The 26151-nt window shown below is 38.5% G+C and overlaps 2 protein-coding genes across 4 annotated transcripts; one reads left to right on the top strand and one right to left on the bottom strand.

Annotated features, from left to right (window-relative positions):
* LOC109088220 (myosin-7-like) lies at nt 1–16724 on the bottom strand. 3 transcript variants are annotated; one of them, XM_042750015.1, is made up of 43 exons: nt 16577–16724; nt 16199–16335; nt 15689–15792; nt 15352–15495; nt 15032–15188; nt 14839–14866; nt 14526–14622; nt 13939–14031; nt 13788–13851; nt 13596–13694; nt 13352–13455; nt 13096–13234; nt 12894–13012; nt 12654–12803; nt 12021–12191; nt 11736–11915; nt 11330–11462; nt 11171–11241; nt 10769–10856; nt 10549–10666; nt 9679–9802; nt 9441–9577; nt 7747–8002; nt 7385–7627; nt 7117–7293; nt 6137–6282; nt 5938–6028; nt 5463–5852; nt 5160–5286; nt 4856–4974; nt 4058–4254; nt 3772–3955; nt 3517–3682; nt 3269–3393; nt 3057–3172; nt 2785–2977; nt 2079–2282; nt 1796–1921; nt 1553–1723; nt 1353–1457; nt 1178–1273; nt 866–1003; nt 1–519 (listed from the first exon to the last, which is right to left on the bottom strand). In XM_042750015.1, exons 2-43 carry the CDS (start codon nt 16296–16298, stop codon nt 508–510), a joined length of 5802 nt encoding a protein of 1933 aa, XP_042605949.1. In that variant the 5' UTR covers nt 16299–16335; nt 16577–16724; the 3' UTR covers nt 1–507. The 3 variants fall into 3 exon arrangements, with proteins under 3 accessions (XP_042605949.1, XP_042605950.1, XP_042605951.1); XM_042750016.1 differs by lacking the exon at nt 16577–16724 and having other exon boundaries at nt 16199–16460; XM_042750017.1 differs by lacking the exons at nt 14526–14622; nt 15689–15792; nt 16199–16335; nt 16577–16724 and having other exon boundaries at nt 15032–15489.
* A 5614-nt stretch (nt 16725–22338) lies between these two features.
* Nucleotides 22339–24696, top strand: LOC109088229 (U8 snoRNA-decapping enzyme-like). Its single transcript, XM_019102402.2, has 4 exons — nt 22339–22600; nt 22737–22777; nt 22893–23118; nt 23200–24696. The coding sequence occupies exons 1-4, from the start codon at nt 22472–22474 to the stop codon at nt 23404–23406; spliced, it is 603 nt and encodes a 200-aa protein (XP_018957947.2). The 5' UTR covers nt 22339–22471; the 3' UTR covers nt 23407–24696.
* The last annotated feature ends 1455 nt before the right edge of the window (nt 24697–26151 follow it).

The following is a 26151-nucleotide window of genomic DNA, read 5'->3' as shown; positions in this document are numbered from 1 at the left end:
CATTCTTAGCATTTTTATTCCAGATGAATTTCTGTGCAACTTGATATGATCAAGCAAACATTTCCATTTAGGCGTTGTTAATTTATCACATCCAAATAGCTTTTCAAATACCCTGTGGGTCCTTAAACTCAGTCCAGTTTCAAATCAGCTGTTACAGAAAGGTATGAGAGGCACGCAGCTGTTTCCTCGTGCTGCTCTTCAGCTGTACTGTAATGACACTGTGATTTTCCAAAACATTGCAAAGTCTGAGACCTTTCCAAGAAGGACATATGAACAAACACTTAAAAAAAACTTTTAAAGACTACTGTTTGACATCTGGAAATCAGCATTTTTATCTCTGAAGGCTTCAATCACAACAAGAAAAATCAGTTTGCGTTGACCTTCAGTAAGCATTAAACATTTCCAAAACCTCTGTGCCTTGCAGCATTTTACAAAGACCAAAAAGAAAGGAAAGGTACTTGTCACACGATATATGACTCTTAAAAGTCATCTGGCTTAAGTCAGTCTTCACTCCACGATCTGCGAACAAAAAAAGTATGTTTGTAATGACACATTTTTAATATTTCAGTTTTTTCACACTTAAAGGGTGAGTTCACCCAAGAATGAAAACTCTGTGGAATAGAAAAGAGCATATTTTGAAATGTCTTAGTGTTCTCTCTCTCTCTCTCTCTCTCTCTTTTTCCTCAAAACAATGAAAATGGGTCAATGGGTTCCAGTGTTGTTTTGGACCCCTATGAAATTCATTGTATGGATGAAAAACAAAATATCATCTTTTGTGTTCCACAGAAGAATGAAAGTGAGTAAATGATGACAGGAATCTCATTTTTGGGTGATCGATCTATTTAAGTATCTGAGATCAGGTTACCTTGACGACGTGAGTCTCTCGGGTGCGCACCCGCAGCTTGTTGACCTGAGATTCGGCTATATCTGCCCTCTCCTCGGCTTCATCCAGCTCATGCTGGATCTTCTTGAACCGACACATATTGCAGTTAGCCTGCTCCTCCTGCCATACGAAAGTAAAATACAGAGCTCTGAAATCTGTGTGCCTTAGAATGGACAGCGCCTTATTGTTTAACAGGTCACATGATATATTTTTTCAAACACCATTTTGGCTCAGTTATATACAAAAAGAATGAATTCGCAAAGTTGATAAAGTAAATGAACAGGAGGTACGTACTGCATCCTCGGCTTGTCTCTTAAAGCTCTTTACTTTTGCCTGTAGTTTGTCAATCAGGTCTTGCATCCTCAGGAGAGTTTTCCTGTCCTCCTCCGTCTACAGACAGAACAGTCTTTTAAACATGCTGAAGATGACCGTTTTTCCTGTTGTTTCACATGTGTCCTATGAGTAATACCTGGTAAGTGAGCTCTTTAATCCTCCTCTCATATTTTCTTATTCCTTTTTGAAAATCTCCGCTCTTCTTCTGCTCACACTCCAGCTCTCCCTCTAGCTCTCGCACCTGGGGATGGAAATGTTCCCACAGATGCAGGTTAATCCGTAAAGAATGTTATATACATGTCTCAACCAAAGCTAAAATAGACTTTCTCTGCCTACCCGAATTTCCAGTTTCTGAATCTGTTTCTTTCCTCCCTTGAGAGCAGTCTGCTCAGCCTCATCCAGACGTATCTGCAGGTCTTTGATGGTCTGCTCCATGTTCCTCTTCATCCTCTCCAGGTGGCTGCTGGTGTCCTGCTCCTTCTTTAGTTCCTCTGCCATCATGGCTGCCTAATGAGGGATAAATTTGGTTAAATGCTATAATATCGAACAGCAAAAATACTTCTGCCAGAAGGAACTCACATCGGTTATGGCCTTCTTCGCCTTCTCTTCAGCATTACGGCACTCCTGCAGAGCATCATCCACCTCGCCAGACAGTGAGGACAGATCACTCTCTAACTTCTTCTTGTGGTTCAACACTACTGTGTTCTGTAGAGATTGACAGGTGAGATTGTGATGTTGAATTATTGCTAAGTTGTTTCATTAATGATTAATGATAGTCACCACTGATTAGCTACTACTAAAAATAAGAAACGTAAATTTTTTGTAAAGCGTTATGCAAATAAATGTGAATTATGAGTCTTACCTGAGCGTGCAGCAGGTTCACTCTCTCAGTGGACTCCAGAAGCTCGTGCTCAGCAACTTTACGCATACGGTCTGTCTGCTCCACCACTCCACGCAGCTCCTCCAACTCTGCTGTTAGCAGGGTGTTTCTTCTTTCTGTGACCATCACCTGCTCCTTCAGGTCCTCACACTGATGTATAAACTCATCTAACTCTAACTGCAGGTCCTGAGAAGACAAACCAATTGCACTACTTAAAAGAGCACTAACATGCTAAATTGAAATGATTATTTCTATAACCATTTCATTGTGAGTGATACAAATCAATAGGCATGAATTGATATTAAAATACTGGTAAATACAGATAAGCTGGTAATTATTTTCATGTTAAAGTGTAATGTTAAAATGCATATGATTTTGTCTAAATAAGTAAAAAAAATGTGATTTAGGCATCACAACATTAATATGCAAAAAATGACATTTTAAGTGTTATTAAATTATTCATGGAATTGATGAACTTTAAACAAATATTAGATGACAGCAACAATAATCGAAATGTAAAATTAGAGGAAATGAGCATGGACAATTAAATATTCAATATCAACGGATAATGATCATTTAAAAAATCATTATGCATCCCTAAAGATTATTTCCAGTTCCTGTTTTCGGTTCCATATAGTTGATTATCTTTTTAACCTGCATATTGATTCAACCAATCCTTCTGTCTCACCTTGATTTGAAGCTGTAGGTTGCGCACCATTTTCTGAGACTCCACAGCTTGTCTGTTTGCATGGTTCAGATGGATCTCCATCTCATTCATATCTCCCTCCATCTTTTTCTTAACCCTGACTGCCTCATTACGTGCCCTGATCTCTGCATCCAGTGTGGTCTGCATGGTGTCCAGAGTCCGCTGATGGTTTCGACTGCATTGATAAATAGTTTAATGTGACTTAATTATATGCTGGAATTTTAATAGTATGTTTTCTTGTCTTTCTTCCTTACCGGAGATTGTCAATCTCTTCATCTTTCTCTGCGAGTTTCTTTTCAATTTCAGTTCTTGTCTGGCTGAGCTCCAGCTGGATGCGTATGGTCTTGCTTTCCTCATGCTCCAGTGTGCCCTAAATCAGACAGAGTTAGAGGCACATTCGCTTTGTATCAATGTATATAATTATTAATGTCCGCGGGTTAGCATTGTCTCAGGTCATATTTATCACCTCCGCCTCCTCCAGTGCTGCTTGGATGCCGCTCTTCTCATGGTCCAGCACCTTCTTCATCTGTTCAAGCTCATGGATGGTCTTGTTGCCATGACTAATTTGATCAGTCAAGTCAATAATTTCCTCTGCAAAACAAACACATTGGTTGGGCTCATTTTGAAAATGATTCTGGACCAAAATGGAATCGCCCTTCCTTATTATAAATGTATGCTATTTCACAGATACGCCCTTTCCTGAAGTCTATGTACCCTGCAGGTTCTTGTTCTCCCTTTTGATTGTCTCCAGCTGGTCTAGGGCTTCTTCATAGGAGTTTTTGAGCTTGAAGAGCTCTGTGCTGAGACTACGGGACTCTTTCTGAGAGCTTTCCAGCTCGGCCTGTGTCTCCTCAAACTTCTGCCTCCATTCACACAGAACCTGGACATAGTAATAAGAATATGTGTTAGTAGAAAATAAATATGAACAATGCCTGGTTAAATCAAATATTGAAATACTTTCATCCTGACCTTATCAAAATTGCGTTGCTTTTTGTCCAATGCAACAGCCACAGCATTAGAACGTTCCAAATCAACCATCAAGTCCTCGATCTCAGTCTGCAGACGGTGCTTGGTCTTCTCCAGCGAGGCACATTTGGCATTGGAGGCTTCCACTGCCTCCTCAGAACTTTGGAGCCGTGCAACCAGCTTCTTCCTGAAGGAAGATAAATCAGTTTTAAGAAATAAAGCAGCAATTCTGTTTGTTCAGTGAACAAGACACAATGTTACATCGACTGACAGTAGAGTGATCTCTTACTTGGCATCCTCTAGTTCATCAGTCCTCTGAATGGCATCAGTCTCATACTTTGTCCTCCACTGTGCGATCTCGGCGTTGGCTTTAGACAGAGCACGCTGCAGCTCAGATTTGGCCTCCTGCTCCTCCTCAAACTGCTCTCTCAAAAGCTCACAATCATGTCTGGATGACTGTACCGCATGAGCTAAACTGTTCTTTGCCTGGTATGTAAAAACAAACCCAGTATGATTTTAAATATGATGCACTTGAGATGAATATACTGAATATATATAAACACTATTGTTCAAAGGCTTGAGGTCAGTAAGATTTAACTCTCTTATGCTCACTAAAGCTGCATTTATTTGATCAAATATAAGGTACTTCAGTAATATTTTAAAACAATATTACAATTTAAAATAACAGTTTTCTATTTAAATAAATTTTAAAATGTAATTATAACTATTCCTGTAACAGTAAAACTGAATTTTCAGCATCCATAATTCCAATCATGAAATCATGAAACTTTTGTTGATTTTGGTTCTCAAGAAACATTGTTAAAATCTTTCTAAAAGTCTTTAATCTGTCCTTTCAGAATCAATGTATTCATTTCTAACCCCCACATCTTGCGGATCCCAAACATTTCATCAGTAGTGTACAAAAATACATCAACTTCTAAAGTCTTTTTTTCCCAATGCTTTTCTTGTCTGCCACAATATTGTTATGTTTTCAGCAAACATTGCATAATTGTGGTTAGAAATTTTAATTGATTGATCCTAAGAGATATGGCACAACTGCATCCAATGTAGTAAAATTCTGGCTCACTTTGCATTCCTCTTCTAGCTGTTTCTTCAGCTCTTCCATGCTCTGGGTGAGAGCACTCTTTGTCCGCTGCAGTTGCATAACCAGAACCTCTCTCTCTTCCAGTCTGCGACTGACCTCGGCTGTTAACGTAAGACCGAAAAAAGAAAACAAAGCCTTTACCAAGTGCCAGTGGTCTTTTTCTTACATTATTTGAGCTCTGTTTTGCCACTTGTTTCTAAGACAAATGTAAATCTGAATTTCTTTTGGAGACTTTCTTATTTCTAGCTCCTGATGTTTATTCTGTTTCATAATGCAGGACACTGACCGCTCTCTGTCTGGGCCCGTGCTTTTTGAGAGGTGACATCCATTAGCTGCCTCTGGAGTTCCTCCACCTTGGTTTTAGACTCATTCAGCTGGTCTTCATACATCCTGCACATTTTCTCTGTTGTGGCCTGCAAACAACAGTCTTTCTGTTAACTCACTCATTTGGCATATAACAACCACTAATAAAGTATTTTTCAACTTAGTTCATGTTTACTCTATATGTTTTAACCATGAGTTCCATGGATGATAACACAGTAGCATTATGAGTCTCAGAAACCATGTAAAGCACATTGAGATGACTTACTTTGGCTCTGGAGAGATGTTCAAGGTTAGATGCCAGATCTTCAGACTCCATTCTTATTTCTGCCTTTTCCTTCTCCAGCTTCTGCTTGACCCTCTGCAGGTTGTCCAGTTGCTCCCCCAACTCAACCACAGTGTCCGCATGCTTTCTTCTCAACATGGCCATAGTAGTTTCATGATGCAGTGAGGCTTCTTCCAGATCTCTCCGCATTTTTAAGAAGTCAGCCTCCCGCTTCTTGTTCATCTCGATCTGGGCAGCGGTAGCACCTCCTGCTTCCTCCAGACGTTCACTTAACTCCTCCAGTTCCCTTGATACATCAGCACGCTGCTTGTCCGACTTTGATCGAGCTGCTCTTTCAGCCTCAAGTTCCTCCTCAAGCTCTTCAATACGTGTCTGTAAAGAGTTTACCATAATACTGTTATAGTAATAACTCGTTATGCAAATGCGGGTTATTTTCGGTCATTAGCCAAATAATTACCTGTAATTCTTTAATTTTTTTCTGCAGCTGAATAACCAATGCTTGCTCCTCTTCAACCTTTGCACCTATGTGAACCATTTCAAGGTCTCTCTTCAGAAAAGACCATATACAGACTTCATTAGAGCTCAGTTGATCATACAGCATAGCACAGTGCTTCCATTTGCAACATTAAGACTGCATAATGTCTGTAAAATCTCACTTCTTCAGTCTTTCCTCTAGCTGTTGTTTGTTGTTCTCTAAATCCATGGATGACTCAATGGCAATCTTTAGATCTCCCTCAAGCTTCCGCTTCACTCGCTCCAGATCCATACGCACTTTCTTCTCTTGCTCCAAAGATCCCTCTAACTGTTGCAGTTAGGAAATAATAATAAACATTGAGTTGTGTTCTCTAATAAGCATTTTATTTCCCATTTTAAATCTGCCCTGTGATTAAGGAGTTATGGGCTGTTACGGACTCTTAAAGGGTTAGTTCACCCAAAAATGAAAATAAGTGTTTTACTCACTCTCAAGACATCCTGTGTCTATATGACTTTTTTCTTTCCGACGAATCCAATCGGAGTTATATTAAAAAATGTCCTGGCACTTCTAAGCTCTATCATTGCAGTGGGTGGCTGTTTCTGTTCAACATTCCAAAACACGTTAAATAAAGCGTACACATCTGTAATGAAACGTGCCTCACATGCCCCCGGGGAGTAAATAAAGGCCTCCTGTAGCGAATCCATGCATTTTTGTAAGAAAAATATCCATACTTACAATATACATATTATTATCCATATCCGCCAGAACAGGTTCCACGTATGACAGTCAGCAGAAGTGAGAGAAAAGTGTTTATTACATTTAAAATATGGATATTTTTCTTACAAAAACGCATGGAATCGCTACAGGGAACCTTTTTTCATGCCCCGAAGCTATGTGAGGCACATTTTATTATGGATGCGCCCACTTTATTTAATGTGTTTTGGACTGTTAGAGAGAAACACCCACCCACTGCAATAATAACGCTTGGAAAAGCCAGGACAATTTTTAACATAACTCCGATTGGATTCGTCTGAATGAAAAAAGTAATATACACCTAGGATGGCTCGAGGGTGAGTAAAACACAGGCTAATTTTCATTTTTGGGTGAACTAACCCTTTAAGTTTGTCTTGTAGGGTTTAACTGAGTCCACTTCATACTCACATCATCCACCTGCTGCTCAAGTTTGATCTTGGCCTTGGACAGCATGTTTACTTTGTTTTCCTCATTCTGCAGGTCTTCCAGAGCCTGCTGATGAGCATCCTGCAGGGCTTTCTTCTCTTTTGTCAGTCTGAGGATGGTTTCATCCAATACAGCCATTTCCTCCAATAAGTTTTTCACCTGAGATAAGTAAAAAGAAGGTTCTTGCTAATCAGTTCATTAGAGCATCAAATGAAGACAACATTTCCCCATCCATGAACGTGTCAGTTACCTTGTTCTCAGTGGCATGTTTTTCCTTCTCCACCTTGGCCAAAGTAATCTCTAGGTCATCCAGGTCTTTCTTCAGTTCAATACACTCATCCTCAAGTTTGCGTTTCTTGGCCAAGATGGTGGCATTAACCTCCTCTTCGTCTTCAAGCCTCTCCATCAGCTCCTTCATTTTCCCCTCCATCTGGATCTTAGACTTGATAAGCAGGTTACATCGGTCCTCAGCATCGGCCAGGTTATCCTGCTCCTGGGGTCAGAATGTATGATGCATCAAGATATGATCACATCAAGAAATCATCATGTTAGAAACTATGTGATTCTGATTTGTAACTTGTTTCAGTGGTGTGAATCAACTCTGACACTAACCGCTTGAAGCTGTAAAGAGAGGTCATTTTTCTCTTGCACCAAAGAGACCTGTCTCTCCTCAAACTCCTTCCTCTTCACCTCAGACCTCTCGAGAGTCTCTTTTAGCTTCTGGAACTCCTCCTTCAGTGCAGCCAGCTCCTTCTCTGTAGCTGCGCTCCTCAGAAGAGGTTTGATCTTGAAGAACAGACACATCCACGGCCAGTTCTTGACGGCGTGAAAAGCACGGATGTTCCACTGAATGACCATTAGAGCTTCCCTGAGTGAAGATAATGAGATAGTGGATTAATTACATAATGTATATGACTGTTGGTTTCAAAACCAACCAAGAAATGTTTAAATGACTCATGTGGTGTAACCACCTTATAATATAATTAGCTTTTTTTTCTTACATCTAAGTGCATGGAGTGTATCTTAATCATTGTTTTCCAAAAAAGTTGTAAAAATATTTTTCAATGTAAGAAGTTTTTTTAATTATTATTATAAAATTCATATTTCTTAATTTATTAACTTTTAACCTTTTTTCTCTGTGCATGTAGATTGCACTACAAACCTTTCTTCAGAAAGAATCTCATAATTTTAAAATTAGTTTTTTTATTTAGTTCCGTCTGATATCAGGACATTTGTAACGCTCTGATATTTCGACTTATCATCAAATATCAAAATGAATTTCATTTCTTCAAATTTGCATCATAGAAGCAGTGTATTAAAGTCACAAAACAGTTTTAAATGAATAGATCTAGAACAAAATGTGAATCATGTCATTGACCCTGGTGCTGATATTACATAAAACATCAGATGAATACATTGCAAAGTTTCAACAAAAGATATTATTGTAAGCCTAATTGAGGAGTATCAAGATGAAGCCTTTTATACCTTCTCAAAACCCCTTCAAACTTTGCTCTTTTGTCCAAGAATAAAAGAAGCCCCATGCATTTTGTACCCTGCACCTCACACTCCCCGCCCCTTGTTGTTCTAAATTAGCTCAGTATGTCTAGCACCAAATAGGGCCAGGCTGCCACACGCCATTGTTTCATGTGTTCTATATCAGTAATCCCACCGTGACACTGAACATGCCTAAAGAGTAAATCAATTCCGCATTGCTGAAGCGGCGACACAATCAGGGACAGTCAAAGGTCAGGCAGAAGTTGTTGATTATCTAAAGCTGAACCCATTTGAAGAAACAAGAGGACTTAATACTCTGTCACCTGGGATGGCATTTCAGCAATTTTCAGCCTGCTTCCAGACATATCCTTTCTGGACAAAAGAGGGTTATTTATAATAAAGGCAGGAGGGGGGACTCTGGTAAGGAACTGTGAACAACTGGTATGTGCGCTGTTTGCGGGATACATGACCCACCTCCACACCTGCTTTTGTAAATGCCATTTGGGGTGGAGGGGGTTTAACCGGCTTTTTCTGTAGCGACCGCTCACACACGTACAAAACATACAGACACACGCCGGACACACGCCACAACATAGTCCACATGCACTTTGGACATTCCTCCCATAGATTTGCAGGCTCACAGGCCTGTGCACACTCTCAACAGTTTATCACAGTTCTTATAACAGGCTCAAGTAAGCAAGATCTGCAAACTGACACCTTCTTTAGTTAGTGAGTAATAGCAACTATTTGCATTCTGTTATTTAGACACTTTATAACTATTGTCATGATTTGGACATCCAAACGGCACATACTTCTCTTTCATCATCCTCCTGCGCTCCATCCGCATGAGTTTGCCCCTGCAGAAGGCCTGCAGCATGGTGAGGATCTCAGACAGACGTTCGTCCCTCATATCCTCCAGCTGGCCAAGAAGTCCGGCCTTAAAGAAAACCTGAAGGAGCACAGATTCACAGGTCAGTGTAGCCTAGGATGAGTTTCAAAGGACTAAAAATACTGAGTAGGATGAGAGTGAGAGATGACAAATTCATCAACCTTGCTGTGGCCAAACTTGTACTGCGTGTGGTCGATATCCAGAGACCCAAGCAACTTCTCTACAGCTTTCCTGCTGTCCACATATGTGTCCTCTGGGATGGCCAAAGGGTTCAGGATACGGTAACTGGTAAATCATGAAGGTTTAATGTCATTTTTATTCATCTTCATTATAGGGTTATGTGCCATTCAGAATTGACTTTTAAATTGGTACTTATTCCTTAAGCTAGTAAACAAGATACAGAACTGCAAGTTGAATTTGAATAATAGCAGAATCAATGACTATAGATACAGTATACAAAGAAGGTTCACTCCTATTACTTATGAATGGGAGAAACTGCAACGCGCAATATGGTGGAATAGTTCCACCTTCTGAATAAAACAGCCAATGGCTGAGTGGTAAAGTCATTTTGTCACTGCAGTGGCTGTTAAAAGCTCTAGTTCTCATAGAAGCCAGAGACTCACGTTTATGACTGCACATGCGCATTAGCTGGTCTAGATGGGAAAAACATGCTTTTTAATGCTATTTGAGCATAAGGAACAACATTTATGGGGTAGTTCATTTTTTAGATTTTGTTGCTGATTTGAAATAAGTAATGAAATTGCGAGTTCAGCAAGCAGTTTTTGAGAAAACAGCACTCCACAATCAATCTAGATATTACATGCCTTAAAAAGCTGTCCAAATACATTCCTGGAGGTGTTGCAAATATGGCTGCCGAGTGAACAGACTTTCCTTGAAAGGGACTTGGGTAGCAGTAAAATTTAAAATCAAAGATAGATAGATGGGCAAAATTATATTCCTGTCATTCCAGCATTATCCAGTTCCATGTGTGCTGATGAAAACACAAATGTGACCCATGAAGAAAAACGAACCGCTGTTTGAACTCTGCATAGAGAATGCGGTTGGGAAATCCCTTCCTGCAAATGCGGATCCCTTCTAGGACTCCATTGCAGCGAAGCTGGTGCAGAACTAAAAATGGCTCCATCATCCCTATCAGATACAAGAACAAAAACTGAAGACTGATGATGTGTTTACAATAGGTTTATGGAGATGGAAATGGTTTTATCCTCTGTACTGTGAATTTTTTTGTACCTGGGTTCTTTGTCTCATTGGGGATAATGCATCGTACAAAATGAGGCTGAGTGCTTCTCAAATTAGTCATCAACTTGTTTAGATTCTCCTAGAGTGACAGAGAAGGAAAGATCATTCAACACGCGGTCCATAATGCAACATGCTCAGTTTACTGTTTCTACACTAGTGATGTTAACTACTGGGTCAGATCTTACCTGCATCTTTCAATCTGTAGCTGGTGAAAGTTGAGCCAGCACAGACTTAAAGTGATGTTCATGGGTCAGATTACCTAAACATCACTGCAAGTCTTAACTGGCTCACTCTCCCAAGACATTTCCAATATCTATATAGTTTTAACATTTGCAGATATTTAAAGAAATGAAAAGTGGCTTTTCTGGTGCATTTAGACATCTTTTGACCCACCTTATGCAGCTGGGACACTGTTTGAAATGATGCTCCTTTTCTCCTCTTCTCTTTGCTCCCTGGCTTTGCTTCTGTACTTGTAAGTATACATGTTAAACACCTCAGTACAATCAGGTCCATTGGAATTAACTCTTGAATATCGGTTGTAATAATATGCACCTGAATCTAAGCTGATGAAGTTCTCGAAGAGGCTTGCCATTAACTTGTTTGACGTCCTTTGAAAGATTCCCACCACTGTTTCATTCAGAGGATCTCTGTTTTTGTCGAGCCATCCATTGATGTTATATGGTACCTGACAACATACATGTGTATGTGAATTAATATTATATTTTAAGTGAATTATAGTGATCAAGGCTTGGGTTATCACCATTGTTTCACTTAACCTCGGCATGGTCCACACTATCCCTGTTACTAAAATGGTGCCATTCTATGGCGGCAATGCATACTGTAAATTGCTTAACAAATTCCACTGGCCTCAGTTATGTGGCTTATAAAGACTCTACTATATGCTATGGTAAAAATAGCCTTGACATATGTGTGTAAATATGAAGTTATTTCCACTCACCACTCCGGCGTAGTGCACCAGCTCAAAGTGAGTCTCATATTTGCGTTTTTTGTCTGGCCTTGGTTTCAGGAAGTTGGGAGACTTGCCAAGGTGATTATCGTAGAGTTTAGCTTTGAAGCTGCTCTCTGTAGCTTTAGGAAACATGCACTCCTCCTCCAGAATAGACAGTATACCCATTGGCTGCAAACAATGCAAGAGGAATGTAACCGCTAGAGCAGCTTAGTGTACTTATCTTACACAGACATACACATTCTTTCACAGAATTATTTATAATTCTATATCAACCTTCTCAATGAGATCAATGCAGGCCTGCAGGTCTAATCCGAAGTCTATGAAAGTCCACTCTATGCCCTCTGTCTTGTACTCCTCCTGCTCTAGGATGAACATGTGATGGTTGAAAAACTGTTGCAGTTTCTCATTTGTGAAGTTGATGCACATTTGCTCAAAGTTGTTGAACTGTTCAGGAAAAAAAGAGAGAAAGAGTTTAAGGTACAATGAATACCGAATAATATATAGAGTTGGGTCTCAACACATATTTTTCTGAAGTTCTCAATTCGATCTGACTTTGATTCATTTTTATTTCAGTTCATTGATGTATGTATGAGTTGCAGTGTCTATTATGCTTATATAAGAGAAATTTTCTTCAAGCTATTGTTGTATAAGCTATTTTTGGTTCACTAGCAAGAACCAGTTTATGAAAGTCATTTTTTTTTTAAGTGGTGCAGACGATACTGTCATTTGGTCAAACTTGAAAAATCAAACTTGAAATTTTAAGTAGCAAAATCGTGGCAATCAGATGAAGTTTTAGGAATGAAGATTAATGGGAAAATCTAGATTTCTATCTTTAAGATCCATATGTGATGTGCAGAGATTGGAGTGATGCAAAGCAATTTGATTGACAGTAATCAGCTGACTTACTTCAAAGATCTCAAAGCCTGCAATGTCCAGCACTCCTATGAAGAACTGACGAGGGAGAGCCGTGTACAGGGTTTTATTGATTCTGCTCACCAGCCATTTAAACATGCGGTCATATGTGGCTTTGGCTAAAGCACCAACAGCATAGGTCACCTGTTATGACACAAAAGCCCAAATACTCTCACTGCAAGATGAAATTATACAGCAGCGAAGCCAATTCATCATTAATCTGACCAAACTGACCTGTTCAACTGTCTGTCCTCTGACAATGTACTCATTGCCCACTTTCACTCTGGGGTGAAGCAGTCCCTTTATGAGGTCAGCTGAACTGATCCCCATGAGATAGGAGGCTTTGTCTGCACCTGGGTAAAAAAATACAGCGCTTAGCCAAACTACGACACTAAACCGAAAACACTGACATTGCTTATGACAGAATCCCTCTTACTTTCAGTGCCGTCCGCCTCTGCTTGCTCCTCTCTCTGCCGCACTTTGAACTTCATGTTACCAAAGTGCATGATAGCACCAACTATCTTGTAACAGCCATACTTCTCCTCAGGGGTGAAGCCAAGGGTGTCCATTGCATGCTAGAGAGGACAGTAAGCAGGTTTCCTTATAGGTGAGTGGTTATTCAGTGTTTAATGTGGAATAATCAGTATCTAAGAATCTCTTTACAGGGATCTCCATCATACAACAGTACTTACGTCAGTTGCAAGCAGCTCATCTCCATCATCCAGGTGGTCCACAGTTGTAACTCCCTGCGAGCAGAAGTGGTAGTCATAGGGATTTGATGACACCAGCAACATGTCTGTAATGGAAGATGGAAGAGGTTTGGTTTTTAAGTCACACAGGGCACTGTGGAATATAATATTGGAGGCATGTAGATTTCTATACTTGGTATAAACCTCAGCTTAAATATAGTCATGCTGTATGGGTTCCTCTGAATACCTTGGAGTTCTGGTTTCCTGTGCGAGAGGATCTGGTAGTAGATGTGGTAGCTTCTCTCTCCAGCTTGCTGAAAAATCACTCTGGATTTCTCCAGAAGGTCTAAATGAAAGAGAATGTGAAACGGAACAGGGTTTGAAGGAAAAACAGTTTATTTAATCTATTAAGACAGGAATATTTTTTATCTCAGCTTACAGATGTCAATGTCAGAAGATGCTAGTTTCCCTGTTGGACCAAAATGGATTCGTATGAATTTGCCCTGTGTTAAAGAGAGGGAAAGAAGTGAGACAGAGAACAATACTGGAAGAAAACGAGATGCTGTGCTCCTCTTATGATGTTCACTCACAAAGCGGGATGAGTTGTCATTCCTCAGGGTTTTTGCATTGCCGAACGCTTCCATAGCTGGGTTTGCCTCAATGATCTGATCCTCTAATGTACCCTGTTTACGTTGAAAACAGAAAAATTGTGAGTTTTGACTCTAACACCAAAATTATATCTATGAGTAGGACAGAACACTCAAATGGAAATGAAAATGAAATATTATCCGTCATGATTGAGGGGAAAATAGATGAAGTCGGGGTTGTTTTTTTTTCAAAAAGGCAAAGAATGAAAAAGGAGTTTATAATGTTAAAAGCAAGAGACAATAATGAGAGACATTGCAAAAAGGGAAAAGGGCAATGTAAAGAGTGGTATAAAAAGGGTTTATAAAAACATACTGGAACGGGAATACAAAACTAGGGTATCAAAACTCTGAGGGTCACTCCTTATCGGTTAAAAGGATGTCTGTCAATCCAAAAGGAATAGATAAACATTCAGACATTATTAAAAATCCCCAAAAACAAGATGTAGAGGAAGAAAAATAAGACTTGTAGGGAAACAAAAACAAAGGATAAGGATGGGTGATGACAAAAAGACAGAAGTTTCTGCCCTTACTCCTTTTTTGCCCCCTGCATCGCCAAGAGCAGCTATAATGGCAAAATACTGAATTACACGTTTCGTGTTGACTGTTTTGCCAGCACCGGATTCTCCGCTAGGCATGGACAAAATTTATGTGAAATATACATGAAACAATATTAAATTCAAGAAGTGAAGATTAAAGAAGAAAAAAAGAAAACTTTTCAAAAATGGTAAAAACCCATTTTTTTATACCGCTTCATGATTAAATAATGAGCAAAAAGGATTTCAGAACTTTTTGACCTAATAGTTGTAGAATAGAGATGTATCGGGGTAATGTAGGGTCACTTACGTGATAAGCATTGACTGGTTTTCACGATCTACAGGGGAAAAACAGCTCAGATCACTTTAAAAGTATGTGTTAAAAAATTAAGGCCATTAAACTGATCAGTTATGTTTTGACCTACAGTATTCTGAATCAAAATACATGCAACATATAAGACATAGAAATTGAGATCAAAAGTTAAATGTGTTTCATAACATACTTTTTAGCATGTCATTGTAGGCATTGTCTGCTATGGCATAGATGTGAGGTGGAACATCTGTGCGACGCTTTCCCTTATATGCTGCAACCACTTCAGGAGAATAGACGGGAAGCCATTTATATGGGTTAATTGTCACACAAAACAGCCCTGAATATGTCTGCGGACAGACAAAAGCACACGCATTAAGACTGAGACAGACCTGAAATTATTCAAAAGTCATCATGAGTGTTACAGAAACAGATTACTTGACTCTCAGGTTATTCTTAAACCTCTTTGGTCACAGACAGCTTTTAGCAGTAAATGATAATGTCGTGTCTCACGTAGATCATCCAGAAACTGTAGCGACGGCTGAGGTTGAAAAGAACAGAGGCCTCGTTGAGGTGCGTAAGCATAGCCATGTCTTCAATCATGTCAAACTTCGGGGGATTCATCTGCTGAATATCTTCCTCTTTCACCGTTAACATCTGTCAGTATTAGATTAAAGAATTTAATCACCACCTTGTGATAAGTTTTTGATTTCCATTGTAGATCAAGTGTAGTTACTTCAATATATATATATATATATATATATATATATATATATATATATATATATATATATATATATATATAAGCATTGTCACAGAAAAGAAAAAGGGCAATTGAAGCTTCACTGACCATTCCATCTTTGGTCTCCACCATGACTTTATCTCCATCTGTATCTTTGATCTCCACCTCAATGTAGGCTTCTTTCTCATCTGGAATCCAAACACGTTTCTTCCCTGCACACAGAAGTACAGTATGTGTTACTTCTGAAATTAACTGTCAGGTAACTTATAACATTACATACCATGATAAATTTCATCTTATGCTTGCTAAATCAATTAAAAATACTACTACTACTACTACTACTCCTACTATTATTGTTATTACGCTACGTAGGATATGATATAAATGTATTTTGCATTGCTATGTAAAAAAAAAAAATAGCGGGTGTTATATCAAAATATACAGGAATTGTCAATATTCTAGTGTTTACATGCATAATACATGCTCATTTCACTGTATAACCCATTCGTTCAGAGTCGGGTATTATTTCAAATCAGTTATTTAAATGTTTTGATAGGCTTATGCAGCAATAAAATATCTGGTTTTCACACAGGACACAAACAGGATGTGCGACAGTACCATCAAACGCATGGGACTGCGCAGCGAGTTGTTCCAGGTTGGTTTTACGCAGAAATGTGGCCGCATCTCCAAAATCCCTCAATTCCATAAAGCGGGACATGATTAACGCTTCTGGTCCCGGTCCTGCGCTCAAACACCTGTAACGTCGTAGAAACTTTGTTAGAAGAAAGTTTTCTCCACTTTGTTGTGTTTTTCATAGGCATGTGCAGAAAAAATAAAAAAAACCTTTCTAATCCAAAATCTTGGTAAGTAGGCCTATTTGTGTCAAAAAAATAAATAAAAAAATAAATAATAAAATTAATTCTTCAAATTACACGTTTCGTCTCATGCAAGGCAAGGCGCCCTGTCCAAACAGCGCACATGCATTTGAATACTAACCTCAGTAATGTCTAAACGGGTTGGCCTCAAAAGAAGTGGCTCGGTCCTCTTTTATTGTTTCCCTCAAGGTCAGAGTTGGGGAGATATGTCAGAAATCCCCATGTGTCCGTGTGTGTTCAGTTGCTCATTGGCTGTGTGGTCCTGCGGTCCAGCCCTGCGCCTTCACAAAAGGCAAACAGGTTTGAGGAATCGTACTGTAAGGGGTTATTTTTAAAACGACATTGTTGTTGGTTGTGATTTATACACGGTTGTCAAGAGGTTAAATACGTGACCTCTCTATTTCTTTAAAGACTTAAGTGATGTTATAATTGGCAAAAAAAAAAAAAAAAGTGATTATAATAAAAATGCAAATCTCTTTGGAGGGGTCTGGCCCTAATTAAGATTCGAACCCCTATAAGATAGTTAAAGATTGAGTCGGGGAAGAGGGTTATTTTGTGCATACAACGGCGTTTTCAGACAATATTTCTGTTACTACAATAATTATAAATTATGCTAAATTGACGCTCAAGGAAAGACGCGTTTACTTCTGGCAACGATAGGAACAGTATCGAACCAAGCAAGTAGGCAATGTAGTATTTATATTTGTGGTTTTATTAGCATAATAAATATAAGTTGTATACATACATACATACATATATATATATATATATATATATATATATATATATATATATATATATATATATATATATATATATATATAATATGATTACTTGCTAAATGTACACATTAACTACATACCATACAACATGGGACAATTAGCTCAGGAAATTCAAAGAACTATCAAGGGATTTTTAAGAGTAGGCTTAAACTGTTATGACAGGATGAAATATGGTATTTGAAAGGGATGAAATCTGTGCTTATAACGGAAGGCTTCCTATTACTAATTTCTGAGATAAGGATTTAAACTTTTATCTAGGCTACTCGGTGCAGTCCATTTCTGTGTGTGTATTAGAAGGGTATCTGTCTTTGCCTTATTTGACAGACTAGTTGAAAGACTAGTGGTATGTTCAATATAACACACAAGATATGCATGATGTTCATACTGGGTTACTGATACAATCAGATCCTCCTCAGCAAATAGGCGCCTCAGAAGCTGTCGACCTTGAGGGGTAAAGCTGAGATAAGTGTCCTCTAGCAGAGTCCAGAGCCCACTATGTAGTCCGAAAATAGAAGAGAATACAACTCCTGTTCGCAATAGCCGGCATTCCGTGCAGAGATAGCCGTGCTGTCTGGCATGGGTTTGTGGTTAAAGAGGCGGTGCTCTGTTTTGTTTCCCTTAGAAATTACTGAGAGTGATCTGCCAGTGATCAAGCACTGAAAGAGCGTCCACACTATCTCAACCCTATAAATACTGTCAGAGGTACACAGATGACACCATCTAGGTTTGGTATACTGAAAATGTTGTTAAACTCTCTGTACCCCAAGTAATTTTTCATAAGTGCACATTATTATTTTTTTTATTATTATTGATGATTTTTTTTAAATTTATTTATTTATTTTTTTTACTATTTTTTATTATTTTATTTATCTTTTTTTGTTTGTTTGTATTGATGGCAGGGATGATGTTATTAATTCGGCTACTTCACACAGCAATTTAAACTTTTTTTTTTTTTTTTGAAAACATAATTAGCTATAACTATACAGAAGTTACTTAAGGGTGCAATATGTTTTTGGAGAAAAATAAAACTATTCAGTGATGTAATTTATAATTTAATCAGACTTACACCAAAACAATGAGGGCTTCAGACCGATTTATATGTATCCTACTGACATAAATAAAAAATAGTACAAGCATTTGAGTCTGTAAAACGTTTTGTAATCTATTTGTTTGGAAAAAAAAAAAAACTATTTATTAGAAGGAATCTGACTTTTCAATGCTCCACAGGACAGAACTGTTAAAGATAAACCGATTCATTAGAAAGACTAAAAATTTACAATGATACATAGAAAAGAGAGAACAGTTTAAGATTAAATGATTCATTTGAGTGAATTAGACTTTCCAGTGTTACATAGTACAGAGAAAACCATTTAAGGTGAACCAGTTAATTAGAATGAATCAGACTTTCCAAAGCTAAACATCAGAGAGACAGGAACGTTTAGGTGAACATGTTTGATTATTTCCTCAGTTCATTGTTTAAAAACAGCGATGTACCGTATAGATAGATTCTCTCCAGCATTCTACAATTCATTACAATGTCATTTGCCATAAAAGAGTGGCTGACATGGCACACCTAAACAAAGCTTCCAGGAACCAGGGTTTGAAGTTCAACACATGGTGAGCAGTTGTTACAGATTATCAGCTCTCATCCAGTGGCACAAAACTCTTAACACAGAGGCTAAAAGGTCAGAGGTGGAGGAGGGTGGTCGCATTCTGTATACCCACACCCAATGGGGGCAAGAAAAATACACATAAACTGCCTCTTAATAAATGTTTTCCTCTTGCCAGTCAAAACATACAGTATCTCCTGGTCTTCTAAATCCTATGTGTGATCTATCCAGCAGGCGCAGACATGTGAACCAGATCCCAGCTGAGCAGCGTTCGACTCCCCACAATTCAGGATTCTACATTAATTTTTCCCACTGATCTGCCTCTGACAGTGGTGTAAGACCCTGGCACACAGCAATCTCCCTGCACCTGTGTGTGTGATTGAGAGTGAGTATGACGAAAAGGAGAGTTTGGGAAAGCCTAGATGTCCTAATCTCAGGATAACCAGCCAGCCCGTCCCCACAAATCAGCAATAATGTAAGCTAATCAGTCTTTTAGCAAGTGACTCATTGGATGGAGACAACCAGTGCCATTCTCCCCCATCATCCTTCTACAAAACACCTGCCTTCATCATTTTATTACTCCACTCATACACAAACAATCACACACACACACACTCACACATAACCTAGATATGAGCACCCACAGCTGTCTGCTTATTTTAGTCTGGATTTTGACAGCACTATATCTCTCCCACTAAGATCCCCCATAACAATCCCTGACGCCTTCACCAGAACAATAGCCAGCAGCTCTCATAAACCTTTTAAACTTAGAAAGCGCTGAGGCTCTAGAATAGCGCAGCCATTCTGGCGCAATCCCCTGCCACACGGTAAGCCCAGAGAGGACGGACAGAGTTAACAAGGCCTTGAGTCAACATTGACTTCAACAATCCTAAATGCCTGATTCAAGTCTGTGGGCACGGATGCTCAAAGTTTCAGTTACATTTTATAAAATGGATAGATTCAGCTCTGAAATTTGATTGGATGAACCGTGTTTAAAGCCATTGTACAGCATGCATATACACACACCTGTGGCTGCAAATCAGTTGAATTCTATATTAAAGCAAAAAGTTGCTTTGTTGCTTGACCAACAGCCTGCTGTAAGGCTAATGAACTATTAACTGATGGAACAATTAAATTTTCTAACAATAATTAATATTAATTTAATAATAATTAAATTCTTTAATTTAAAATAATTACATTTATTAATTTACATTTTTCATTAATCTACAGTTCTTTAATTCATAATATAATAATGTATTATTAATAATGAGAATTCCACAATTTAATTTAACTTAACTTAACTTAACTTAACTTAACTTAACTTAACTTAATTAAAAAACATCATGGTAAATCACTGTAATGATTTTCCAGCTTATCAGAATTTAACTGCTATACATTTACAGTGATTGAAATGAGCAAAACAAGAACTGTGATGAATGTGTCCATGTGCTCAGCATCATAACCTCGCTTTATCTCTCCATCTGTCTCATTGTCTCTTAACATTCCTAGTATAGTCTTACACTAACATCATTACTATTTAAATAGTACATATAACCTGCAATTAAAATTCTCAGCCCCACTTATATACACCTGCACATCTCCGCATTCATTTACTCCTATCCTGTCTCCTATCATGGGACAATGGGAACCTTGACAGACTGGAATGGGAAGTGAATATGAGTTAATTCAGTCAGTCTCCCATAGATATTGCTATGTGAAACATCTCTTAACAATTCAAAGGCCCAGGGATTGATGGAAACATCCACATGGCTGACTCAGAAAACCCACATTAGCCATATCCAACGCTGCAAACAACTGTTGAAGAATCCACACGCACACACACACACACACACACACACACACACACACACACACACACACTAGTACCATATTTACCGCAGTTCACAGTTATTCCTTTACCTTGTAGTGAATCTAGCTGTGTTTGCTGTAGCCTATTTACCATTTATACTACACGAGTGCTCACTAATGCTGAATAAATGCAGCTATTTTCAGATATTATAGTTGTTTAAAAATGTTTACATGTATAAACTTTATTATATTTTCCTATATTATTTGCTACGGCACCATGCTGGCATGTTCTGTGTCCAACTGGCACAAGAGTTGAGAAGACATGATATTTGTTGGAAAAGAAGAAGGGAATGGTTGTGAAACAGAATATTTCCTCCAGTCATCACCTTGCAATGCACAAGGTCAGAGAGATGGTAGGAACATCATGGTTTAAAACTTGTAAAGCTCCTATAAGGCTGCTGAAGAATCCTGTCAAGTGTTGTATGGCATGGAAGCAGTGTAGTCTTACACTCTTGAGATGTCTTACGCACATTCCCTCAGGGCTGCTGCTGCAACACTCAGATATTTAATAGTTTGTTTATGAAATAAATTACTGAAGGTTTCTTGCGGTTGGAACATTTAAACTTGTATGGATACACTAACACCATTTATGAACAGTAACCAAACACCATTATCCTACAGTAATCATTCTCTGTTTAACCTCAAGGATTTACAATATAGGGTATGTACAAACATCTCAATGTAAATAGAATAAAAATAATTTAGATTAGTTTTGTTGTTGTGGTTGTCACAGTAATTTTGAAAAGACATGTCTGATACTTGCAATGTTATGTGAGGGGCCAAAGCAGTTCACCGGTTCTTTGCAAACTAATTGGGCAACATGAAACTAGAGTCAGTGCATGCGTGAGGATTTAACAGTGATGACCGTGGAATCGGCTTTGCTTTTGAAGCCACCCTGCATTTAGATAGAAGAGGTTATTTCTAGTGCTATGCACAGGTGGCATAGATTTGGAGTGACATAAAAGAGAAGGGAAGCACTGTATCTATATCCACTTTGTCTTTCTCCTCTGGCTTCTTCTTTCAACAGGAACACTTTTTCGTTTTTTTCTTTCTTCCTTTCTTTTCTTTGAGTGAATGTAAACGTCTTAAGGTGCAAAATTTAGTTGCTACTGCCATCTATAGGACAACAGACGTACGTTGTCTGAAAAGTTAATAAAAACTGCGTAATGAATTCTTAATATGCATAACTTTTGAATATGTGCAGTATTGTTATAAAATATAGGACTATAAATATTACCATTAAACATTTGTTTAAGCCCATCGTTCTCATTAGTTATATATGGCTATATAAAATAAATTATTGGTTCCAACCTTATAATATAATTGCCATGGTAGTTTTGACTAAAACACTATGGTTAAAACAGTTATTGTTACCAATTCTTCTTAATAATTATGAATTAATTTGGGACCTCGAACATTTTGAATAGGTTTCAGGATTTGTATTTATTTTTATTTTAATAGTTTTATTTGACAGATGTGGTAAATACAAAGTTTGGACCGTTTTGTTGTGTTAAATATCACGTTTATATAGTGTATTGTGGTAGCTATGGTTTTAAAAAAAGTTCTGGAAAAAAAGTTAGAGGTGCGTTCGCAATGGACTATTATTTTGAAATAGTGAACGTCAGGTGATTGTAGTGGCACATTATTGCTTGCGGTAGTAACACACACGCACACAGTGTCTTCTTGTGTCATTCCTTGTGCGTTATTAAATACACAACTGTCTGGTTCACTTGTTTGTTCATCGCTCGTCCAGGAATGGCGGAACAGATCACGAGAGAAGATGCGTTGACACGAGAGGGCTACAGACATGCGTGTCACATTATGTTGTACGGAGACTCTAGTGCCAAACTCTTCGGGAAAATTCCTATCAAACATATAGTACTGGTAAGGAACAGTGCACTCACTGTGACCTGCACGGTTTTTACCTTTATGTGAAGAGTGTGACTATGACAGGTGCAGGAAGTTAAAAATAATATGTAAATGAACGCCCCGAACCTGAATTCTGATTACTGTCATTTAGATGCAGATGCGTTTCGATGGCTTGCTGGGTTTCCCAGGGGGGTGAGTTCCACTTTATGCAAAAAAAAAAAAAATTAGTAAAGTTTGAATGAATGAATTTTAAGTTGTTTACAAATGAACCAGCATTATTCATGAAGGCTGTGTTTTATTTTATCAGATTGGTGAACCCGTCTGAGGAGACGCTGGAGGCGGGGCTTAGCAGAGAGCTCCACGAGGAGGTGGGCGTGGCTGTGCCTGTGGGCGTGGACAATCACGTGTCCTCCTGTCTTTCTCCATCCTGCCCTCGGCTCATCACGCACTTCTACATCAAGAAGATGACAGAGTCAGAGCTGAAAGAGATGGAGAAAGCAGCAGTAGCTACAGCCACAGACCATGGTTTAGAGGTTAAAACTCTGTCTGTTATTTCACGTGTATGCAAATGTACTTATAAAATCTTATTATGCATCTTTCTTATCTGTCTCCAGGTATTAGGTATGGTTAGAGTGCCCCTCTACTTCCTGAAGAATGGAGGTGGTCTCCCCTATTTCCTGTCCCACTCGTTCATCAGCAACTCTCGGGCCCAGCTGCTCTCTGCCCTGCAGCGCTGCGGGCTGCTGTCCCAGGGGGAGCTGGAGAAGGCTGTGAGACAGGCTGAGCAGATGAGACGCACAAACAGTGGTGATCCACACTGACATCAGTTTACACAGCGGTGCCTTTTCACCCCTGGGCCACAGCTACATCACAGTAGCCCAACCCCCCCATTGCCAGTAGAAACTCCCTCTTGTCCTCACCCTACCCTCCGTTCATGATTCAACCATATACAGCATGTACTTTCTGTAGATATCCTGTGTTTCAGAGGATCGGAACAGTTTAATATGCCTTAACTGTTAATCAAAAATGTACTTGTGACACTAGATTCACTTAATTGGGATTGTTATTGCTTGGTAGTATCTTTATGTGCATATTTGGACATACTCTGGGATGTTGCAATAATTATACCTCATAACAATTTAATATGTTGTTTACATGAACCCATATAATTTGCATATGCAAATGAATAATATATTATTCATGAAGAATTGCATAAGAGACTTATACGTCATACTGTTTGTCGAATTTATCAGATCTGTTTATGAGAGTTTGATATTTGCAAGATAAATTGGGCGTGCTGGTTTGACAGCAGACCGCATATAAAGCTTATTTTTAGCAGGTTTTTCTCAAACTTGTATCCAAAGCTAAGGTTTTAATCCCAGCACACTTGCAATACTTAAAATGACCACAGAGTTGCGCTACCAGACTTCCCCTTTTACAAGCAAGTCTATATATCTGGCTGTAGTTTAAAGCTGCAGTGTGTAATTTCAGTGCCACTTTTTTCAGTTGTAAAAATATTTGACGGAATTGTAAAAATAATGATGTTTTTCTAATCTGCCATTGGTTAGCAAACAGACAGTCCCATCCCAAAGTCAAGCCATTGGTTGCACCAGTGTTGCAGACTACAAACATTTTTACTAGAGCTTCAGTATTTACACATTTTAGAGAAATCTACAAATGGCTTACATAACCTTTAGTGTTACATGACATTATAATTTAGAAAACATTGCATAACACCCACCAGAAATGAAAGGAGGGTACAGTTCGTTTTAACTCATTTCAGCTTCCCCTTTCTTGTAGGAGACAGTTCCACAGGATTCATGACTTTCAGAAACTTCATTACTCAGATGTCTTTCAACGAAATGATTGATGCATTTCCAGTAATTCACTTTTCTTTAAAATGATTGCGTTAAGATGTAGCACAATACTTTAATACCCATTTTATTTAAAGTAGGAATTTACTGCTGACAAGGTGGGTTTTAATAAAAATTGTCTGTCTGTACAGTAGAAATGCAATTAAAGAAAAATCAGTAGTTTTCACAAAAGCCCTGAAGGTGTCAAAAGGGTTATGGGTTATGTTGTTTGCGGACAATAAAATGGGGATATCTTGGTGCAAGTAACACAGAAAATTTTGTTCATATACTACAGACACTGTAACATTACAAGGATAGTTGAAAATTGGCAAACTTACCCTTTAAGCATTTTTTTTTTTTTATTCTAAGAATTTACTACGTTATATATATATTCTGGAAAACGTGTATATGTAAAAGTAAGGGGTCTAAATGTGAAAGATCAGTCTCTTAGTGAAAATGTTTCTAGTTTGCTTTGTTCCCATTAAATTTTTACTTTTTATTACAAGCTATATTAAGTATTATAGTGAACTAAAAATAATCCTAGTATTTGCTTTGTTCATCTTTTAATGGCAGCAGCAATTTCATGAACTCTATAGGTATGTGTGAAACCTGAACATCGTGTTCTCTAGCATGATTTGAAAATAATCTAAAGAGCATTTTGAGCTTCAGTGGAAGCACAAAAATCTGTTCAAAGAGTCACATGTTGCAATGTCACCAATTTGCTTAAATATTAATTTAAATACTTCCTGTTTGTTCACTTTTCTGGTTTAATATTTTTTAAATAAACGTTCTCTTTATGGTTTATTTTAAATCTCGGCATTGACTGTGGTTTCACAGTTTTGAACCCCACTCTGTGATCAATGCACATGTGTCTATGTGGTCCGTTTATGTCACTGCTACGTTCTGCAGTCTCTGAACAGCAGCTTTGTTGATGTGTTCATCAGACCACAGCAGGTGAAATCAACTTTGTAATCACCACTCAGCATTCATTTGCATCGCTGCATGTGCAGTTTTGAGTGTGTGAGCCTATGAGTACGCATATGAAGCCAGAGACATGAAGTAGGTCAAAGCTGTGAGGACTGACTGACCAAGTGGAAACTGAACTGTCCCTAGGGAGGACGGGCCGGGCTAGTAAGGGTTGATGCGGGAAGAGGAGCAAGTGTAGAACCAATGGTATCAGAGGCAGCACTAACAAACTGCTTATATGTTTGCTACATGCTGGGCCATATAAATCGCTTCTCATATTGCTAAAATCTGACAACCTGCTATAATGTTTCCAAGTCACATCATGGCTTCCCCCCAGCCACCCTCACAGTGGAGTCGCCTTTCCAAGCACTCATGGGTGGGGTGATGCTTCCCGTAGACCATTCGTTTGGCACAAGGGAACTGGAGCATGTGCAACAATCCTTGTCACAGCTATTATATCCATGATTTTGTGAAGTCCTTACTGACCAACTACACACATATATAGTTTATGTTCAGTGGACGCATATACGGTTTCATTATATTGCACTCTTGTTTAATAGTGCTGCTGCTGCACTGGATTTCTCTTTAGGGATCAATAATCATCAACCTTTTTATGTGGTGAGATTGGGCGGCACTGCAGCTGTAGATGTTTTGCTCAGCTGTGTGTGCTTCTGTCTGGTTTTATGTGTAAATATATATATTGTGTGTGTGTGTGCTTCACATTATAGGATTTAAGGGGCTTAATTT

The sequence above is a fragment of the Cyprinus carpio genome, chromosome B23 (assembly GCF_018340385.1).
Source record: "Cyprinus carpio isolate SPL01 chromosome B23, ASM1834038v1, whole genome shotgun sequence".
Taxonomy (NCBI): Eukaryota; Metazoa; Chordata; class Actinopteri; order Cypriniformes; family Cyprinidae; genus Cyprinus; species Cyprinus carpio.
Note: the sequence above shows the minus strand (reverse complement) of the source record. Positions and strands in the feature narration are given on the sequence as shown.